Source organism: Eulemur rufifrons, chromosome 28 (assembly GCF_041146395.1).
Source record: "Eulemur rufifrons isolate Redbay chromosome 28, OSU_ERuf_1, whole genome shotgun sequence".
In the NCBI taxonomy this organism is placed as follows: Eukaryota; Metazoa; Chordata; class Mammalia; order Primates; family Lemuridae; genus Eulemur; species Eulemur rufifrons.
The window spans coordinates 43,958,757-43,977,059 of NC_091010.1; the positions used below are offsets into that span (position 1 = coordinate 43,958,757).

Here is an 18,303-nt window from a genome sequence, read left to right on the forward strand (position 1 = left end):
ATCTGGGTATTTAACAGAAAATAGGGTTAATGAAGACTAGGCCAAGAACCTGTGGTTTAAAAAGCAGCTCTTTGAATGAATATATAGCAGGATCACTGGGGTAGTACTTCTTAACCTTCTTTACACTCAGGTATACTCTGGTAGCAAACAGAACTATATTTTTACTTGTATAATCCCCCTTTCCATTCATTGCTTGTAAAAATTAGGAATAAAATATCGTGACACCAGTAGCTTGTAAATACTTAATCTTAAAATATAAGCATTACATTTCTTTAAATTCTAAAAATGTTTTTTAGATGAGAAGATTGATAATGAAAAGAATTGCCAAAATTAGCAAATTTAACTTGTCAGATATTGTGACTGATTATGAAGAAATTGTATCTACAAGGTAACTGCTAAAGATTAAGTATTAAATATAAAGCTTTAAGCTAATACCTTCAAAATTGTCCAAGTTCTCTGTTTTTTATTTTAATTAAGCAATACGCCAAAAATGCAGTTTCAGAGCATAAAGTAAAATATAGTGACTTAAAATATATTTGTTCATTTTAAAGTTGCATTTTGGAACATGTACATGATATATTTTCAATTGTATACTATTTTAGGGTAGTTTTTTGCTCTATACTTATTGATAGTTTTTAGGGCGAGAAAGAAAAAGAAAAGAAATGCCTTTGTCCCTAGTTTTGTCTTAAGATTACCAGCCCTAAAATTGCTACTGGAATAGTCATTGCTGGTAGCACCACACTAAGCCTGTAATTTCTCCCCTGCAAAACTGAGAATCCTCAGCTATACAAGGGTGCTGAGATCTACAAGTAGTAGTTGGGGGAGCTTTCGCTATAGTAACTCAATTCTCATATTGTCCATCTGTGAAACCTAAGGGTAAGAACGGGGCTGCCATGTCTCTGGGAAACTCCTAGGAGGCCACATACAAATTCTTGGTATTACCAATAAAGTTTTAACTGGTTTAGGATGATGAACTCTATGGTGTTTTATTTTTAGTCCTTGGGGAAAACTGGGTGTGACCACAAAACTATAATTCCATGGATTTGTGTTGCCAAAGTTGGCAGCATGTGTAACTCTGGTTTCAGAGCCATGGAGAAAATGTGAATATCCAGGCACTTTCAAGAGAATAATCCCTAAAAAATGAATAATCTTCTGAAAGATCATCATGTTTCATGGCTTTACCTCTCCCTGTTCCTTCTCTCTTTGGACCATGTACCTGAAGGGCCTGGGGCAATCACATTGTCTCTCAACACAAAGGAACATAGCATCTCTTTCTTTCTATGCTCAGAAAAAGATTCTTTCCTTGGGTTTAAGACAACTCTGTATCCCCTTCATAATGGAAAGAATATGGTTCAGAATAATGGCCTTATTTATAACTAATCAAAAAATCGGTAATTGATCTTTTTTTTTTTTTTTACTCTTTAGCCAGTTGACAGATGCAATTTGTAAGTTTGTTGAACCACGAAGAAAGTTAAAGCCTCAGAGGAAAGAAAGGAAAAAAGTCACAGCACAGACTGTCTCTGATGGAGATCTTAAAATTCTTATCAGAATAGTGAGGGCCTATAATATTCCGACGAGGAAAACAATAGTTAATAGGTAAGATAATATACTCCAATTTTTAGAATCACAAAAGATCTGTCTTAAATGTGATAAATTTCCATGCTGTCCTACTTGTAAAACTTTGTACCTGATTAATATTTCAGATACAAAAAATGAATGAAAGTTGAAATCTTCATTTGGATAGTCAGACCTACTGTCAATGCCACATATTAAGTTTTCTGAAGTTTGAGATTCCCAGAGTAGCTTTAACATGTATATTTTGGGGGTGTTTTCCCATGCCGCCTTCTCATGCTGTATCAAATAAATATCTTTTGTCCATAATCCCTGTTGTGAAAATTCTGATGCTTCTGCTGCCAACTGCTCTATTCCATGCCATTTACCATCTCAATATTGGAAGCATAAAGCTGGAGAAAGTAGGTGGAACACTAATTTTGCTGTAGGAAATGTTCTGGGAAAGCTGTGAAGGAAATGTGGAACAGTTTATGAAATTAGGATTGCTATATTTACACCCTGCTCTGCTTTCGACCTGTTATTTTAGATGACTTCTACAAAAGTGGGATTTCACCCATCCTTTCTGTATGCACTCAGTCGGGTTTTATTTATGTTTCTTGGGCAAAAGATATGTGGGACTAGAATGGATATCACCAATAGATGGTCAAATTAAGGTATACTGAATACGAATGCTCACACATGTTTAGTATATCCAGGATATTTAGTGTCTCATGTATTTAATGTCATGTATGATTTATATATTATGAATATTTAGTGCTCAAGTGCCTCAGGAATATTAGATATCCTTGTCTATCTGTGTTTAACACACATGTGCTCTACCTGATTATTTTATGCTTACCACGACCCATGAATTCTACCTATGAAAAACAAACATTTTGCTTACGGGCTACTAATCTATAGTTAAAATGTCATAAAGGTTTTGCCCATGTTTTACAAACCATAACCTTATTCATCTAATTGAATACAATATTCTCAAAACAAATGTACATTTCAAAGGCTGTTTCATGCAGTAAGGACATATAAAGTCACCACCATTTTCTGTAATCACCATTATATAAAAGAAAAAATATTGTAACACCAAAAAAGTAGGAAGGGTATATTCTCAAAGTATCACTTGCCTTATTGTTCTCCTTTTGCTGAATACCAGTGAAAATTTTATCATAGAGTGTATGTATCTAATCCATATCAGCATTTAGGAGGCACTCTTCCAGAGTAGCGATTCTCAGATGTTTAGCTCTACCTCCCTACAATGTGAGAATCCAAAGCAAACTCTATAAGATCCAGAGTAACTGAATTACATATCTCCATAAGTACAGGAAGAAAACCCATCCACTTCTACCAAAACTAATATGAAAACTAATTAAGGTATATGTTTCAATATTGTTTTTCTTGAAGAGTCTTGGATATGCCTAATTCTTTGATGTCACCTATATCTTGCCTCAGACAGAAAGACACACTCCAATCAGCAGCCTCAGATGAGATCCTAAATGAGGTAAGTATTTAACACTTCTGTAAAGTACAATATTGATTATGTTTGCTCTGAATTGCAGTTGGCTCTTAATTGGTCTCTTCATCTCTATTTTCCTTGGCTTTTTGTAACACAGCAAAGGTGTTCTTTATAAAATGTAATTTTAACCATTTCATTCCCTGCTTTCAGGGTCTGTAGAGTAAGGTCCAAGCTCCTTAGAAACCAATCTTCAATTATCTGGCCCTTGCCTACCAGTCAGCCTCATCTCTTTCTACTCCCCAGCTGTATCATACTACTACTTGTTCTACAAGGCCGCTGCTAGTTGTTTCCTTTGCCTGGAATGGCCTCCATACATCTTCATATCATTGGCCAAGTGAACTATATACTACTTAATGTTTCAAAGCCCAAGCTCAAGCAATATTTTCTCTGTGATGCCCTCTTTGTCCTCACCCCAGAAAGTTAAGCACTCCCTTTCCTAAGTAATTCTTATACCCTGAATATATTTCTCTTATTTCATTTCTCACATTTCACTGCCCTTATTTGTTTACCTGTTGACTTTCCCCTAATAGACCATGAAATCCCTGAGGGCACATTCTATTTATTTTTGGAGCCTAGAAAAATTCCTCATATAGAATAGGACCGATAGATGTTCATTAAATGAATGAATGAATAATGGCTGTTTGAAAAACTGGAAAAACTTAGCCATACAGTTGCCAAATAATTTCCTAGCCTTCTACCTTTATCAACTATATAAAATATTACAAAAGTCTAGTCAATGTTAATTGTGTGTTTCAGGATGCTGTACACCCTTTTGTGGAAGTTTCTTTTCAGCACACTGTATACCAAACCAATACTACAAGTGGATCTCATCCATGCTGGAATGAAGAAATTAAAGTAGATTTTATGTAAGTTGGAGTCCATTTTTCCACAGCTCCTAAAAAAAGAGCAATAACAAAATTATTTTCTTGAGCCATTTATTGTATATAATGATTGATATGGGCTTTATTTTTTAAGCTTTTATTTTATGAAATATTTCATACATATAAACTAATATATGATACATATGTAAACATAAGTTCTGAAGAAAAGTAAAATGAATACCTGTGTATCCACCATTCAGCTTAAAAAAATAGAATATTACCAATACCTTAGAAGGCCATCGGTGCCACAACCTAACTGCATCTCCCTTTTTTCCTCCCAGAGGTAACAACCATGAATTTGTGTTTAGCATTCTTCTCTAATCACTCTCTCTTTCTTACAATTTTACTTCATAAGTATCTATCCCTAACTATATATTATTTATTTATGCATGTTTTCAACTTTATGTAAATTGAGTTATATTTATGTATTCTTCTGCAGTCTTGTTTCTTTACTCTTAATTATTTTGAGAGATTCATCCATGTTAATGCTTGCAGCTGTTTGCTGTGGTTTGAATGTGTCCCACCCGAATTTATTTGTTAGAAACTTAACCCCCAATACAACAGTATTGGGAGGTGGAACCTAATGGGAGGTGTTTAGGTCATGAGGACTCCACCCTCATGAATGGATTAATTATAAAAAGGGATTGTGGGAGTGGGCTCACCCTCTTCTGCTCTTCTGCCATGTGAGGACACAGCATTCCTCCCTAGCTTGCCCTTTGGCCTTATGCCATGTGAAGATACGGTAACAAGGCCCTCACCAGATACCAGATGCTAGCATCTCAATCTTGGACTTCACACCCTGCAGAACTATGAGAAATAAATTTCTGTTCTTTATAAATTACCCAGTCTCAGGTATTCTGTTATAGCAGCACAAAACAAACTAAGACACTGTTATTTATTTTCACTTCTATATAGTATTCCACTGTATGAAAATGCCATAATTTATTTATGCTTTTTTCTGTTGATACATATTTATCTTTTTTCCAATTTTTTTGCCATTACAAAAAAATGCTTTGAACATTCTTGTACTTATCTTCTGGAGCACATGTGCAAGACTTTCTTCTTAAGACAGTGGCTCTCAAACTTTTTTGTGCATTAGAATCACCTAGATAAGTGACAGTCTTCAAAGGATATAGCTTTGCCTTAGTTTACCCTTTATAAAAGAAAACAACACAGGCAATTTCATAGTTCTTTATGAATAATGCTCTTAGAAAACAAATGGGTTTTGAGAAAATCAAGCATTTAAGTATTTTTTTTTATTTGCAGCTCACCAGGACATGATTATAGCTTCTCAAGCTTATCTAAAATAAAAGATTATATATATGTTAACATTTTTGATGAAATGATGATTGAAAAGCATGAGGTAAAGTAGAATAATTATAACAACCAACACTGGAATAATTCTAAGAAGGTCAATCTGAATGAAATCTAGTAATATTTGTAAATTTGATTTTAGATGCAATATCTATATCCAACATTTTCTTAAAAGGATTTGAGGCAACTTGCAATAAAATCAGACATGTGACAAGGTGGCTCAAAAGTAACAGAGATCATAAACCATGTATAGGAGGAGGAGGGATACCAAGATACCAAGAACTTGGGAGAAGTAGGTTTCTGCAATGGAACATTACATTTAAATGTGAGCTTCCCGGTAGCTAAGACAGAAGGATAAACAAAAATAGCTTACATAGTTCTCATTATCTGATCAAAGAAAATACGCCATTTCTACAAAAGAGACCAAGTTATTCCTAGGACTAAAATTCAGTTCTATTTAATCAATTTCTAAAATTACTGAATGTCTTTCTCATGGATATGTGAAGGTTCCTGACACAATGCCTAGTGCCATGGCAAGCTCTGAAATAAATGTTAGTTTCCTCCCTACTGAACTTGGCACTAAAAATATAAAGATGCATATCCATTGTAACTACTCTCTTGGGATAGGTAAATTAAATGCCTGAATATAGATGTTTATCAAATTCTAGGGCAAGACTACTGAAGGAGCAATTAATTCTACCTGGAGGCAACAGGGGTCCAGGACAGAGAGGTTGAATGAGACCTTGAAGTATATGGTTCAGGAACAAGCTTTCTGTAAAAACGACTGCAAATCATAATAGCAATATTTTCAAACCCAGTTTTCCAAGAGATATGACAAATATTAAAACATGTTTTACCAGCTCCTGATAAAGGTAGAGAGTAAAATATTAAACAGAAATTTGGTGATGGCTTTTCTCCAAGGAATTAAACTGAGCAGTTTTCTGATTATCTAAACTGATAATGGGTACAGCTTAGAAAACCCACAAGAATGCCTACCAGATTTTCTTTCTCAAAAGAGAATTATCTCAGTGACTAATTTGACCAGAATTGAATAGCAGTTGATTAACAATAGAACCTTAAAAAGGCTTTGTGTTGTTATTGGAATGATCCATATGCTTTAGGTATCAGACTTGGTTGTGACAATATTGGCATGCTATTTAGGAAAGGAAGGGGCCATGTACTCTTGCCTTCCTCTCATGGACTGGGTTGCAGGGTAACTATGGGCCAAAACATTCCATTTTCTCAGAAAGGACTAGAGCTAGGCAGAGTCCCAAGATGGCCACCCAGTTGAAAGAAGATATTGGTTTGTCATTGATTATTATTCTGTCTAGAAATTCTTCAATTATCCTCTCTTTTCTCTATGTCCCTCCTGCACTTTTTCTTTCTGCTATCTACTGTTTCTTACTTCTCGTGGGTCTCCCCTTCTTTAGTTACCTGCTGGCAGCAAGCTGAGGACTTGGAAATCTCACAGGCACATACCGTATTTTTAACACTGGGGATGAAAGAAATTTACATTTGGAGCTGACAAAGCAAGCCCTGACCACCACTCCAGATTTGGAGCCTAAAATCCTCACAAAAATCCCAGTAGCCACAAAAAGAACTTAAATTAATCTAATACTCAGATGTTGGTTTAAATGCTATTTTTAAAAAAAAGAAAAATTATTCTTCAAGATTTTCAAATTTATTAGCATATAATTTTTCAGCATAATTTTTGACCTGCTGTTATTTATCTTCTCATTTCTAACTTTATCCAAGTGTCTTTCTATTTTGTTTTTCTGATTTAATTTGGAAGAGAGATTTGCCTATTTTTTAAAGAACCAACTATTGAAATTGCTTTTACATTTCATTTTTGGTTTTCTAATTCATTTATTTCTGCTTGTATTTTTATAATTTTTTCCCCCAATGTCCTTAGGACTGATTTTTGTACATATTTTGGCCAAATGTGTTGAATGGCTAGCTTGTTTGATCTCTTGCCCTCTTACAAATAACGGAAACATTCTAAGACTATGAATTTATCTCTAAAAAAATCTTAGACTGTATCTCTTATCCCAATAACAAGATAAGGGATCCTATAGGGCAAGCTGGTTGCTCACCAAGAAATCACATACCAGGATAAAGATGAAGGGGTTATTTTGATTTACAAGGGGCTGGAGAAACTAAAAACACAAATAGCTCAGTTTTATTTATGTGATTTAAATAAATAAATCACATAAATGTGGTCCAATCATAGCAGCCCCACTGCAGCCATTTAAAGAGTCCGTGGCCCTGCCTCAACTTATGCCAATATGTTACAGACTTAGCACATACAAATTATAGCTCAGGAATATTAACTCTTGTTTTTATCACTTGATATAAACAATTCTCATACTAATAGATTCTTTAAAGGTTGCTTCATATATAATTCATATTGATGGTCTTAAGAATAAAATTCTTTCATTTTTTCTCAGAGAGGATACGTAGGGAACCAACTGTAAAGTGAACACAAATAGAAGTATAATCTATAGCCTGAGACAAGGTAGACCTAGGAAGCCTGCAGCATCCCTGGGATCTGGGATGGAAAGATTAATTCAGTTGAGATCACATCAGTCAGAAGTCCGAGGCCTTAATTGCTACAAAGCTACTACTTAAGAGTGCTTGTTACTTTTGAGACTAGAGGAACACAGTCCATTTTGTTCAGCTCAAGGACAAGTACAAAAAAGTAAAGTACAAAAAGAAGGGATCCTGATGCCCAAGGCAGGAATCAGGGTTTTGGCAACTTTTTTCAAACTTCAACCGTTCTCTTCCATGTTCCCCAGAGGCCCTCCACTTCTGGCCTTTGGTTGACGAAATAAAAAATGTTAAGTGGCTAAAAGTGGAGTGGATCATAGGATACTGCCAGGGGGAGGGACAGTGGTGGTAGTAAACGCCAATCCCTTTTATGCTTAATCCCTGCTCCTCCCTACTATACATACTTTATCTAATTTTAAAAATAGTGTTGGCCGGGCGCGGTGGCTCATGCCTGTAATCCTAGCACTCTGGGAGGCCGAGGCAGGTGGATCGCTCAAGGTCAGGAGTTCAAGACCAGCCTGAGCAAGAGTGAGACCCTGTCTCTACTAAAAATAGAAAGAAATTATCTGGCAAACTAAAATATATATAGAAAAAATTAGCCGGGCATGGTGGCGCATGCCTGTAGTCCCAGCTACTCGGGAGGCTGAGGCAGTAGGATCGCTTAAGCCCAGGAGTTTGAGGTTGCCGTGAGCTAGGCTGACGCCACGGCACTCACTCTAGCCAGGGCAACAAAGCGACACTCTGTCTCAAAAAAAAAAAAAAAAAAAATAGCGTTGGCTGGGCATGGTGACTCATGCCTATAATTCAAGCATTTTGGGAGTTTGAGGTAGGAGAATCACTTGAGCCCAGGAGTTGAAGGCCAGCCTGGGCAACATAGCAAGACCCCGCTTCTACAAAAAATAATTTTAAAAAATTAGCGGGACATGGCAGCGTGCACCTGTAGTCCTAGCTACTTGGGAGGCTGAGGCAGGATTGCTTGAGCCCAGGAATTCAAGGTTATAGTGAGCTATCATGATGCCACTGCACTCTAGCCCAGACATCAGAGCAGGACCCTATCTTTAAAAAAATAGTTTATTGAGGAATAATTAGCATACAATAATCTGCACATATTTAAAGTGTATAATTTGACAAGTTTTGACATATGTATACACTTAATAAATCATCATCAAAATCAAGATAATCAACACATGTGTTATCTCCAAAAGTTTTTCTCTGCTCTGGAGGCATAGCTCCCTCCCTCCTCTTCCTGCCTCCCACCCATTGATCTGCATTCTGTCACTGTAGTTTGTATTTTCTATAATTTTATAGAAATGGAATCATAAAGTATGTACTCTTTTTTTTTTCAATCTTGCTTCTTTTACTCAGAAAAACTATTTTGAGATTCATCCATATTGTAGTGTTTATGAAATAGTTTGTTCCTTTTTATTGTACAGTAGTATTTCATTGATAAGCATACATCCCCTTGTGTGTTTATATATTCACCTGTTGATGAACATTTAAGTTTCTTTTGTGATTATTATAAAATAAAGCTGCTGTGAACATTTGTGTACAAGTCTTTGTATAGACTTTCATTTCTCTTAGTAGATACCTAGGAGTGAAATGGCTGGATATTATACTGAGTAGTTATTTAAGAAACTGCTAAACTGTTTTCCAAAGTGATTGTACTACTTTTTATTCCCACCAGTAATGTATGAGACTTCTAGGTCTTTCACATTTTTACAAATACTTTGTCAGAGTTTTTAATTTTAGCCATTCTAATAGCTGTGTGGTGGTTTCTCATTGTGGTTTTATTTGCATTTCTTAATGACTAATGATGTTGAGCACCTCTCCATGTATTTATTTGCCATCTATGTCGGGGAAGTGTCTATTCAAGTCTTTATTCTGTTTTTAAAATTTGGCTGTTTATTTTCTTATTATTGAGTTTTGGGAATTCTTTGTATATTTTGTATACAAGTCCTTGATCAGATATATGATTTGTAAATATTTTCTCCCGGTATATAGCTTATCTTTTCTTTATCTTAACAGTTTCTTTTGAAAAGCATGGTTTTTAATTTTGATGAAGTCAAATTTACCAACTTGCTTTTTATATCATATTTTTCAGCTCTGTTTTTGCTTTAGATATTTTGCAACTTTGTTATTAAGTTCACACATGTTTAGGCGTGTATTTCTTTTTGATGAATTGACTCCTTTGTCATTATGAAATATCTCTCTTTATTCCTGGTTATATTTCTTGTTTTTAAATGTGCTTCATCTATAAATGTAGTCACTCTGGCTTTCTTTTAATTAATGTTTGTATGATATATCTTTTTCTCCCTTTTCTTTCTTTGCTTATTATTTTCTCTTAATCTGTCTCTTTATATTTAAAATGGGTTTAGTGTAGACAGCATATAGTTGGGTCTTGCTTTTTTTTTTTTTTTTAATCCATTCTGACAATCTCTTTTAATATATGGCCATTTACGTTTTGTGAAATTACTGACCTGGCTGGGTTCCATCTTCCTATTTGTTGCTTATCCCATCTGTTCTTTATTCTTTTTTCCTCTTTTCCTGCCTTCTTTTGGATTGATAGACTACTTTTATGATTTCGTTTTATCTCCACTACTGGCTTCTTAGCTATACTTCTTTATTTTCTTAATTGTTTCTCTAGGCTTTACAATATATTCTTTAACTTACCACAGACTATCTTTATGTAACATATTACCACTTCACATATAGTGCAGAATGGAATGCTGTAACACCTACATTTCCCCCTCCAGTGCTTCATTGTCATACATTTTACTTACACATGTCATAAACTCCACAACAGGTTATTATTTTGCTTTCAGTAGTCAATTATCTTTTTAAAAAATTAAAACACAAGAAAAATATCTTTTCTATTTATCTTTTGTTTTCTTTTTAAAAAGAAAGGGGATGATTTTTTATATTTACCTGTTAGTTTGTGAAACTATTCATCACATAATATTAAATAGTAAAAAATTTATTTATTTTAATAGGCTCACTGTCTCAAGAGCTGTAGTGGTCATTCATATATAAGAAAGAATTGGCTTGGATCTATCATCTTCCCCTTTTCTGCTCTTCTGCAACAATCGGAGGTAACAGAAAATGGTTCTTTGCTAATTATTCCAAGTTTTGACCTCTGGCTAACAGAAACACTTTCTGTTGTCTTTGAACCAGCTTCTGTGTTTGGCAGGTTGGTAAGTCAATTAAAATGATCCTGTGCTAGAGTATTCTGGGTTTTATAGTATTTGAAGATTTTGGCTATTTCTAGAACAGGGGATACCCACAAATTTATTTATTATATCTTTAGAGTGTTCACTAATAAAGAATAGGACAGCTAGCCTTAGGTCTTAAAGCAACACTCATATTTGCATATAAGAGTTCTGTAAGCCCAGATTCAAGGAACATTCTCAATGGTGTTCCTTTGTAATGATGAGTCCCAGGAGTTTCAGCTTGTCAGCATTGCTTGTTGTTAATGGTGAGACTGATGATGAGCTCCTGATCTCTGTGAGACCCTCAGAGGGCTCTGCTGTTGGGTTATGTAGCAAGAATATGCCTACATGACCAGCAAAGTATAAAAATCCCAGCCTAGACTCCATTTTAGTTTCTGTTACTTATTTACTGAGTGATTTCAGGCAAGGTCACTGCCTTGATATCTCTGAGGCCATGCCAGGCACAGAAGATTTAAAAATTCAGAAATGAGTTTTCTAGATCAGTGAGTTCACTGTCTATAGAAGAAAACTAACATTTTGGTACAATGTGATAATGCAGTGGTGCTTTAATAGAGGCAGGAGATAGGTACTATGAGAACACATAGTAGGAAGTACATTACTCTTCCTGGGTTGCAGGGGGAAGTGGGCGGGGATGGGGGTGTGGTTAAGATTTTGGTGGTGGATAAGCGGAGACTGAGAAGGAGAATGAAAGGTCAGGGAAGACTTTACTGAGGAGATAACTTTTGAATTAAGTCCTTAAAGATAAATTTGTCTTTAAGCAAATGAGGGCTTTTGAGTGAGAAGGAATCGTATTAGTTAGGACTGCATTAGGCCATATGCAACAGAAAACTTGACTAACAGTGGCTGATGCAGGTAAGGTCCAGATGCCAGCGCAGCAGCTCAAGGATATCATAAAGAATCTAGGTTCGTGGCTTTTATCCTCACTAATGCAAAATGTTCACTGCAACTCTAGCCTCAAATCTATGTTGCCACAGGAGGCAGGGAGAAGCAAGCAGGGGCAATGCCTATATCAGAAAAACAGACAGTTCGCCGGAAAACTCCAACAGACTTCTGCTTGCATTTTATTTATGTGGCATGGCCACCACCTAGCTGTTATGTTACCAACTAAAACTGTTGGTAAGAAAGGAGGAAAGAGTGGATATTGGGTAGGAGAGTAGAAGTGCCTACATGGTGTGTGTTGCAAATAAAAAGCAATAGGGATTTAAGTTGTTGGATGTACAAGGCTTCCTACATTTGTAAATCCCTACAACAATTCTCAGTCTCAGGCCAGACAGTAGGCGAGAGAGGTAGTTAAGAATGTGGGCTTCAAAGGTGGACAAAGCTGGGTTGTAATCCTGGCTCCACTACTCATTAGTTCCTGTGATCTTGCATAAAATACAACTCTCTGAGCCTCTGTTTCCTTATCTGCAAAATGGAGATAAAGGCATTATCTACTGCATTGAATGTTACCATCTATACCAAACACTTGGCACAGTGTCTTGTACATAGCTCAGTAATTATTAGCTATTATTATTAGTTATTATTATTGTAACTCATCTCTTCCCTCCACACACACACACACACACACACACACACACACGATCCCTCCTCCTGGATACCTCAGGAATGTCTTTCCTGCTGTTACATTTTTTCTCTTTTAGACCCAATGCAAACTGTAACATGATCTTTTAGCTTCTTCTCTGAGCCTGAATTAGATTTTCTCAGAGCTTTTATCAGTCCAGTGTAGTAACTTCCTTCCTTGTTTCATCCCTTTCTTACTCCTGCCGTCTCTACATAGTATATGTTAGGCAGGGACCCAAGGTGTTAGGAGTACCTATAAGCAGATCATCATGGAGAACCTGATCATTCTTGGGCAAGTGCATATGAGTAGAAGCCCACGTATTCATGCAAGCCTGCTTTCTCCCATGGAGAGGACGGAGCTGGGCTATAATATTTAAATGATGTTTGTTTTCATCATGCATAATCTATTACATTAATATACTCTTTCAGATTAGTGGAACATTTCAAGTAAATATTCCACCAGTTTTGCTTGGGTATACTTGGAGTAAGACTTACATATCTCCTAAAGAAGATTACAATTGGCAGAATTTAAAAGAATGTACCTTCTTAAATATTTTTGCTACCATTGAACCTCAAATATCATATGTTACCTATAACCCAAAACCAGATAAGGTAGGTTTTACATTTCATTTCTTTCATTTATACCATCAAAGAAGTTTAAATTATTTTTAAAACTTGTGATAATAATCTCAAAGTTGGCAAATATAAACATTGGTTCTTGACATTTTCCTGTGGGAACAATATAGTACAATACTTTAAATTTGATTCTAGTTTTCAGATCAAATAGATGTTTTGCAAAGAGCACAGATTTTTAAAAAAAATTGCAAGGCAATGTTTCCTAACCGAAGAATCATAACTACTGTCTTTAATCATGAAGGGAAACAGATCTTAGTAACAAGATATATCAAGGCATTAAATCCACCTCGGCAACTTCTGGATATGTTACTTCATGATTCTAGTGCAACACTTGTAAGTTATTATTTTTATTAATAACCGCTTCATTGTGATTGAAGAATCCCTTTACCTTCTGTTTATTTGGGTTCAATCTAGTCAATTGTCTCTCCTCAGAATATTTATACTAGTTGTAAATTATAAAGCTCTCCTAGCCTTACTCTTTAAGCTGAAATCAAAAGTTCTAATTTAGATTGCCTTTTGCTACCCTCTACTTTTCCATCATGGGTTTCTTCGTATGTTTCCTGACACCCAATATCCAAGGAGATAATAGTGCTCTCAGATTTATTTCAAAGATTATCTTTATGTTTTAAAAAAGTATATAAATCTTAACTCCTTTGCTTGTCAAGGATTATGAAACATGTTTATTAATTAGATGAAGTCACCAGTGTACAGAGTCATGATTGTGCATAAATGACAGCTATTGTATGTCAATTAAAATGTTAATGAACTTTCTGTTCATTAACTCATTGTTTATTTGTATCCCTTTCTTCTTTCCTACCTTAGTCTGAGTCCTTGTCTCCAGCGCTGTATGGGGGAAAATCCACAGTATAGCTTCTGTTGTTTGAGAAAGCAGACTGAACCACTATCTCCCCACTGCAGCAGCTTATAATAAGCATATATTAACAAAAATAATTCAGATAGATTTTGAACTTAAAAGCAAATCAAACCATTGCTATTCTTCAACATTAAAAATAATTTTTTTTTTTTTTGAGATGGAGTCTCACTCTGTCACCCAGGCTAGAGTGCCATGGCATCAGTCCAGCTCACAGCAACCTCAAACTCCTAGGCTCAAGCTATTCTCCTGCCTCAGCCTCCTGAGTAGCTGGGATTAGAGGCACATGCCACCACTCGCAGCTAATTTTTCTATTTTTAGTAGACAGGGTCTTGCTCTTGCTCAGGCTGGTCTCAAACTCCTGACCTCAAGTGATCCTTCTGCCCTGGCCTCCCAGAGTGCTAGCATTACAGGCATGAGCCACTATGCCTGGCCAAAAAGAAGAAATTTTTTTAACAGTTACATTTTAAAGTACATGTCTAATGTTGATACATATTGTTATAATGTTTAAAATTTTAATAATTTATTATGATAAAATATAATGATTAACATGCACCCTCTGGAGCAGGCCAGCTTGGGCTTAGTTCCCCAGAGACTTCACCTGTATATTATATTAGCCATATGACTCTGTACAGGTTATTTTATCACTCCAAGCTTGTTTCCTTTCTGTGAAACTAGAATAATGATAGTTTCTACTTCATAGGCTTATAGCATATACTACATGAGATAATGCATGTAAAGCACTGTGCTCAGCGATGGACATATAGTACATACTCAATAAATGTAAATTAATATTATTTTAGGACATCATTTCTCGATTTGTATCTTTGATTCCTTTTATGCCTGATACAGTGGATGAAAATGATGGTTTTGATATATGGTTGACATCAGAGGTAACAAATTATATTTTATAATTAAAGTGTATAGTGTTTCTTGCTTTTCTTTGAAAGAAGCCTTTTAAAATATTATGTATTCATGTAATATTTTGTCTTGTGAATTTTAAAAGTATTTGATAATTTTAACTATATCTTCAGTTCTGTAACAATCTATGGAAATAATTTATGAAGGCCAAAAAATCTTTTCAGCATTCTAAGTGGTAGCTCATAAATATTTTTATTCCACAGGAATTCCAAGAATACGATATTATGACATTCTCCAGAGAGCAGTATGGTTGTCACTGTGGAGTTGGTCAGACCCTAAAGTCCTGGGCAGACACTGTCATTTGCCTAAAGCTTTCCTCAGTCTCCCCCAATGGAATGAAGAGCTCATATAGCAGTGCTCTTCCTTAGCACTTGGATTAAAGGTCTCTTTAGATTAGTTGCCAAATTAAATACAGGCCCATGCAATATTTGGGACAAACTACTATTAAAATAATTTGTTTATCTGAAATTCAAATTTAACTGGGCATCCTATAATTTTTTTTTCTAAATTTGGCAACCCTAGAGCACTTCCTCCATTCTCCTTAAATTATATTTAGTTGCTAATATGTTGACCCCACATCTCACCCTGTACACATACATCCCAATTGTAAACTCCTTGAAGGCAGAGGGAGACTTGGTTCTTATCTGTTCTTATATTCATCACTTGTACACTGCTTTAAATTTAGCAAGCATTCAATAAATATTTGAATTAGAAAATACAAATATAATGGGAGCCTAATAGAGGGACACTTTCATCTGGAAGTGATAATCCTGGTACCTATCTAGAATGTTTTAGAGCTGAGTTAGAGCTAAACTGGATGAATTTAAGGGAAACAGGGCTAACTTAATAGGTTAGACTCAATAGACTTAATATGTCTGTTAAGTTAGCCCTGTGTCCTGCTAAGTGGACCAAGGAAGACACAAATGTATGGTTTTGTTCTAAGATCCAGTGATTCAAATCTGGTAGAACTCAGAAAGGTATCATTTCCTCCCAAATATTATGTGATTGATTCCCTATCAGATAAGATTCCTCAAAATACCAGTCTATATGTCCCAGTTTGCCCAGGGTTGTTTAATATTTGTCCTAAACAAAAATGTCCCATTTTGGGTATAAATTATCTGGTTACTCTATATAATATCTATATTAAGTGCCCCTTAATAAAGGTGACCCCAATGTTCCTAGTCAATGTTCTGTTCTTCTAATGCCCTAGCAAAGCCAGAGCTGTCTGCTTTGCTGTCATCTTAGCAACTTGGCAAAAATAAATGGGTTTGGAATTAGAGGGAATAGAGGGGCTCTAAATCTGTTGGATGCTTGCATTACTCAACTTTCCTTTCCTTTTTTACTTTTTGTTCTCATTGCTTTTGTTTTGCCTTAGCGCTGCATCAGTTTGGCTATTGGAAATAAGGAGGAGCATGCCATACTTCTCTGTAATTTCTTCCTGTATTTGGGGAAGAAGGCGTTTGTCCTACTGGGAACCTCAGTGTTAGAAGTAAGTGCTGGAGTTCATACTGAAATAATGTAAGCAAAACCAAATTGGATACCAGCTGCAAATTTAAAAGACTTCAACTCCAAGTTTCCATCTCTTCACAAGCTAATTTGGAATTTCATGAGCAATTATTATTAATAGTTAGGAGGATAATGTTTCATCAAAATTTCTATAATACAATGTAAAGAGTGACTTCCTTTTGTTTTTCTCCTTTATACAATAGTACTAAACAATAGTTCTACTTCATAGGGTTACTGGGAATATTAAAGTGCCTAGTACTGCAGTCCCCATCCCTGGGCTGCGGACTGGTACTGGCCTGTTAGGAACCAAGCTGTACAGCAGGAGGTGAGTGGTGGGCGAGCAAGCAAAGCTTCCTCTGTATTTACAGCCGCTCCCTATTGCTTACATCACGGCCTGATCTCTGCCTCCTGTCAGATCAATGGCAGAACTAGATTCTCATAAGAGCATGAACCCTACTGTAAACTGCGTATGCAAAAGATCTAGGTTGCACACTCCTTACAAGGATCTGGAGCTGAGGTGGTGATGCTAGTGCTGGGGAGTGGCTGCAAATACAGATTATCATTAGCAGAGAGGTCTGACTGCACAATAAATGTAATGTGCTTGAATCATCCCAAAACCATCCCCACCTCCCCGCTCCATGGAAAAATTGTCTTCCATGAAACCAGTCCTGGGTGCCAAAAAGGTTGGGGACCACTGGCCTAGTTCATATAAGGCACTGAGAATAGCACCTGTTTATGGCAAATACTCAATAAGTGGTGGTGGTGGTGGTGGTGGTTATGTAGCAATAGTTACAGTGTGTTTGTGGTGGGTATAATCCACCATATGTTTCCATTAATAATAACTATATTTTAAGATCTTTGAAAAAACAGTTTTCTTCATGCTCCATTACTCAGGTTTTAATCTTACAAGTAGGTCAGAAATTCTTATTTACCTATCAGAAATTTTTATAACTTAATTTATATACTTCTCCTGCATTCATACCTCTAGAAAACTATACTTTTTGAACTGTTTCTAGCCCTATCAGGAGTGTCTTGCCTTATGATTTTTGTCATAATCATTTGTTTCCCTATATTCCCTTGTTATTTCTTTTTCAAGTTTGTTCACTAAAAGCCTATGCTATGGTCAATTCTTCCCACATAATCCCCTGCTGTAGTTTTAAGTGCCACTAGGATGGCAGTAAACAGTCAACAATATTTTGATGGACATTTGCATCTGTACCTGTGAACCACACCGCCAGAGACAGCCATTCAGGGCTTCCCCTCAGCTGCGTGGTTTAGCTCAAGCCTCCTCTATCCTACAGAGAAGAGGAGCGTGGTGATGGAGAGCAAGGACTGAGGGGTCAGAGAGACCAGGCTACACAGCATAGTGTTCAGTATATGGGTTAGCGGCACAGTCAGACATGGGTTTTACACCCAGAAATGCCACTTACTAACTGTATGCTATCAGCCTTGTTTACTTCTCTGATCCTCAGTTATATCCTTACAAAACAGGAATAATGCCATTCACTGTTACCCTAGCTTAGTCTTTGATTCTTTATCTGAAAGATGGGCATAATAACCATCCCTACGTCACAAAATTTGGAGTGAAAGTTAGTGTGAATGCTTAAAATGGTACCTGATACACATAAATAATGAATAAATGTTAAATGGTCTTATTCTTGTTACCTGAACTTGTATTATTTGCCAAGAAAGGCTTACGCTATAAAAGGTATGTGCAGAGAAAAATAATAACATCATGACTACTTTTTATTCCTCAGACTA

At 36.0% G+C, this 18,303-nt stretch overlaps 1 protein-coding gene across 1 annotated transcript in view; it reads left to right on the plus strand.

The window, feature by feature from the left end:
- CC2D2B (coiled-coil and C2 domain containing 2B) overlaps nucleotides 1–18,303 on the plus strand; it is a 76,531-nt gene that overhangs the window by 49,669 nt on the left and 8,559 nt on the right. The window contains exons 20-29 of the mRNA XM_069460711.1: nucleotides 297–388; nucleotides 1,426–1,596; nucleotides 2,968–3,064; nucleotides 3,836–3,945; nucleotides 5,227–5,323; nucleotides 10,812–10,910; nucleotides 13,038–13,220; nucleotides 13,380–13,577; nucleotides 14,919–15,008; nucleotides 16,412–16,525. Of these exons, the coding sequence (XP_069316812.1) occupies nucleotides 297–388; nucleotides 1,426–1,596; nucleotides 2,968–3,064; nucleotides 3,836–3,945; nucleotides 5,227–5,323; nucleotides 10,812–10,910; nucleotides 13,038–13,220; nucleotides 13,380–13,577; nucleotides 14,919–15,008; nucleotides 16,412–16,525 (1,251 nt within the window). The remainder of the gene's footprint in view (nucleotides 1–296; nucleotides 389–1,425; nucleotides 1,597–2,967; nucleotides 3,065–3,835; nucleotides 3,946–5,226; nucleotides 5,324–10,811; nucleotides 10,911–13,037; nucleotides 13,221–13,379; nucleotides 13,578–14,918; nucleotides 15,009–16,411; nucleotides 16,526–18,303) is intronic.